A 4,268-nucleotide genomic window follows, 5' to 3' on the forward strand; every position below is an offset into this window, starting at 1 on the left:
CAGAGGAGCAGGATAACCTTCAGTATGCCAGCATTCACTTCACCAACAACCAGGCAGATCCTCTCTACTCCAACATCAGACCAGCTCGCTCCCTCAGATACACGGAGCAACAAGATTTCATGGAGTACGCTGTTGTCACATTTAAGAGTAATACTGCCCCGAGGTGAGCAGCTCTTCTCACATTATCCTCACTACAAGATTAAAATGACATAACTGTGAAATAAATGTGTTTTTGCATTTTCCTGCTCTGTTTTTTACATTTTAATTATCACTGTTGGGATATGATAGAAATTATATTATTTCATCTATTATATCATCTCTTTTTTCTCAGATCCAGAGGTCAGGAAACTGGAGAGGATGTAGCTGCATTGTACAGCACCGTCAACAAAACCTATTGAACACAACAGATATTACATTTCTGATATTTCTATGTTTCGGTATAAACTTTGGATTTAAGCAGATAACTCTGAATTTTTAGATTATATATTTCTCAGGACATGCCTCTCCAAGAATGTACTAATAAATTATATACCTTTAGAGAAAGTAACATTTTTAAATTTAACAACTTGTTGTTGTTTTTTTTTTTTTTACAATGCATGGGTTGGGGTTTGGGAGGGATGTGAAATGAAAGCTGAGTCAAGGGGAAGTGAACGTAAAAGGTGTGTTCAAGTACTTGGTGCTAGAAATGGGATGAGTTTAAGGCGTGGTGTTAGCTCCCGAATCTATTTGATTAAACTTCATTATGTAAAGTATTTTATGACTTAATGCATCACCCTGTAAATATAATTTTTGTGACTTTCTTTTTCGAGCCTTTTAAAAGTTCAATATTCAGTGGCCTTTTATCCCTGGTTTGAACGAGTCTCTAACAGTTTTCCTGAAGTAGTTGTAAGTAGTAAGTAGTAGTTGGAAGTGATGCCTCTCAGATTCAGGAACTACTTTTAGAGCTAAACTTGTTTGTGTTTGTTTACTCTTAGACAAAAAACGTAGAAGTCTTACAGTTAGTACTCACATGCCCCATATTTTTAAAATAATTGTATATAACTCAGCCAGTTAGGAGCTAAATTTAGCCTTAATAGGCTTTGTGAACACGAACCCACTCTTTGTTCAGGTGTAGTAGTTAAAGTGATATCCAACATCAGTGTCTAATGAGAGAGTCTCTGCCAATCACAGTCACTGAACTGTCCAAATAAAAGTAAAACTGCATTGATAACAAAGAAAAAGTAAGGCTGAGGTTGCTCCACGTTGCATTCTTTGTAAGTGGGCAAACCTGCAAAATCAGCAAGGGGTCAGCTCTTATATCTCATGTATATATTCTATGTAGTTTTTTGATATCATCCCTCTAATCTCCTTAATTTCTATTTGCAATTATTTCAGTCAAATAGCCTGTCTCTTGTGATGCTGTAACATGTCACTTCCCCCCAGGGATCAATAAAGCTGATTTTATCTTTATCTGGTTTTACATTACTTTACATTACATTAACATTTAGCTGACGATTTTATCCAAAGCGACTTACAATTGCTATACATGTCAGAGGTCACACGCCTCTGGAGCAACTAGGGGTTAAGTGTCTTGCTCAGGGACACAATGGTGGATGTCTCATAGTGGGAATCGAATCCAGGTCTCCCACACCAAAGGCCAATGGTTTCATTCACTGGTTCCCTCAACTGAAAAAAGTACATCTGATGATGAAACTTCACAGTTTGCATTACTTTGCTCTCTGGATGCGATTGAGGCCACTTTTTGTACTATTAATTATTTTTTATATCACTTTTTATCCATATTTCACTAGTATTTGAATATTTAAAATAAACAGACTTTTTGTGACTTTTTTCCACTCTGATGCAGCACATCAGTTTGAACCCATGGTGTGCATCCAAGCGATGCTTAAAACTGTTTCCTTCTGTTCCTGTTTAGTTTAGCATCACTGACAGACCACAAACTGTGACCACACTTACGGTAAGATTTTCTTGTGTTTGTGGGGTGTTCTGATGTGCCACAATTTTAGTTTGTTAAACTCTCTAAAATAGATCAAACGAGAAGTTCATAGTTCGGAAAAACGACAAACTTACTTCTTAGTTTTAAATTAAATCTACTGGTATTTGGTTCTCTATTCATGTAAATGATGTAAAGAGGAAGGAAGCTGGGTGTATTTTTAACAGCTTCAGTTTTCTGCTCTCAGACCACAGAGTAACGTTGTCCTATCAAGATAACTGCCTTTCACGTTAGGTGTTTTTGATGTGACTGATGTATTTCTTGTGTACATAATTTACATCTTTTAATGTCTCTGAAGTCGCACAGAAAGATGTGAGGAGCAGCTATGAGGTTAACAGCAGAAGCAAGTGGATTTGTCGTCCTTCTCCTGACTGTACCAGGTGCTGTATATCTACGTTTATGTTGTATGGTATTTACATAGTCATAGCACCCTGAAGCAATCTATAATCCAGAGCTAAATATTTTAGTTTTTTAATTTGTTCAATGGATTAAGAGTGTCCTGTATCAGGGACTATACACGGAGTGCCCTCAGTCAGCAGTGTACAATAAAGTCATTTTTTTTATGGAAATGGATATGATGAATTGACCTTTAAAAGCTGGCTGTCAAAAATTGTTACGTCTGCTCCATCCTCATCATCTCCTCCATGAGTGCGATGACTGGCGCAGCGACTTTAGGGTTTTGGTTTCAGGTCTCCATGTGTCTTACATGAATAGACCAAAGCTGAAGCACCGAACAGTGTAATAAATATGCCAAAATATGTCTGGTTACTGATGTTGTGTTGAATTTTGGTTTCTGATGTGATCTGTTTTTCAGTGGTACAGAGTCAGAATGGCTGGGGAGTGACTTACAATCCAACTCAGATCTGTGCCTTAAAAGGATCAACAGTGGACATAAAATGTACCTACACATATCCATCCAGCTTAAATAATCATGATACCAAAGTTCAGGAAACATTCTGGTTTACGAAAGAGAGTAATAACGTTTATGTGGATCTGAAAACGGACTCAAAGTATTCAGGTCGTGTGGAGTATATTTGTCAGAACAAACGCTGCACTCTGAGAATCACAGACCTGAGAGAGAGCGACTCAGCTGAGTACAAGTTCAGGTTCATAACAAACCAACCAGGTGGGACATATACTGGTTTACCTGGAGTCACTCTGTCTGTCACAGGTAACATTTTTATCTGAATATTTATTTATTTAGTTCCAAATGTTCAACATCTTATGAAGGTTACTGTGTGTGTGTTGACAGTTCAGTCTAAAATGAAGACGTCTGTTTCTTATTCACATATTCAGATCTCCAGGTGCAGGTGAGCAGATTACAGGTCTATGAGTCTTATAACACGGCAGAGCTGACGTGTAACAGCAGTTGTCTTCCACCTGGTCATCATTACTACATCTGGTACAAGAAGAACAAGCCCATTTCGGAACAAACATCTAATTCTTATTCAGCCTCCTTTGATCCTGCAGACAGTTTTTCCTGTGCTGTACGAGGATATGAGAAGTCTTGCTCTCCTTTAGTGTGTAAGTTTACTCCTAATTATTCCACAAAAATAATGTAATCTGGTGCAAGGTTTCACCAAAATAATCAAATAATAGCCCAATTCAGTTTTACACAGTCTTCATAAACATAACACATTTATTCTGAACAAAATCTATGTTCAATCAGGCAGTTTAGTTCACTCAAGCTTTTTGTTTGAGTTTTTAATTTCCACAAAAATTGGAATGAGGGATAGTTATTCCCAGAAAAAAATTATTAGCAAGTAAATATAAAAGTAAAAAGAGAAAACAAAATTGGTATAAAAAGGTGTGGAATTGGAGTGCTGAAAACGCCACAAACAACATAAAGTCTTTAGAACCTTTATGAGAGCAGCAATATTAAAATTAATTAATTATTTCATTTCTTCTTGAATAAACAATTCTCTTTAGAATATAACAACTAAAAAACATTTTTTTTACAAAATCATTGTCATTTTAAGTCAAAATGTTTAAATCTCCTGCAGATGCTCCAAAGCTTCCCTCTGTCTCAGTGAGTCCTTCTGCTGAGATAGTGGAGGGCAGTTCAGTGACTCTGACCTGCAGCAGTGATGCTAACCCAGCAGCTAAACACACCTGGTACAAGGAGAACCAAACTCTGCTCAGTAAAGAACCACAGCTTGTCTTCAGCTCCATCCAGTCCTCTGACTCTGGAGAGTATTACTGTGCAGCTGAGAACCAGCTGGGGAGGAAGACAACTAAATACATCATTAATGTGAAATGTGAGTGAAACACAGGT

At 37.2% G+C, this 4,268-nt stretch overlaps 1 protein-coding gene across 1 annotated transcript in view; it reads left to right on the forward strand.

Annotated features, from left to right (window-relative positions):
* Positions 1-2,318: 2,318 nt before the first annotated feature.
* LOC123958138 (B-cell receptor CD22-like) overlaps positions 2,319-4,268 on the forward strand; it is a 17,290-nt gene continuing 15,340 nt past the window's right edge. Inside the window, exons 1-4 of the mRNA XM_046031425.1 lie at positions 2,319-2,373; positions 2,808-3,164; positions 3,290-3,517; positions 3,997-4,251. Coding sequence (XP_045887381.1) covers positions 2,319-2,373; positions 2,808-3,164; positions 3,290-3,517; positions 3,997-4,251 — 895 coding nt within the window. The remainder of the gene's footprint in view (positions 2,374-2,807; positions 3,165-3,289; positions 3,518-3,996; positions 4,252-4,268) is intronic.

This window comes from Micropterus dolomieu, linkage group LG01 (assembly GCF_021292245.1).
Source record: "Micropterus dolomieu isolate WLL.071019.BEF.003 ecotype Adirondacks linkage group LG01, ASM2129224v1, whole genome shotgun sequence".
Taxonomy (NCBI): Eukaryota; Metazoa; Chordata; class Actinopteri; order Centrarchiformes; family Centrarchidae; genus Micropterus; species Micropterus dolomieu.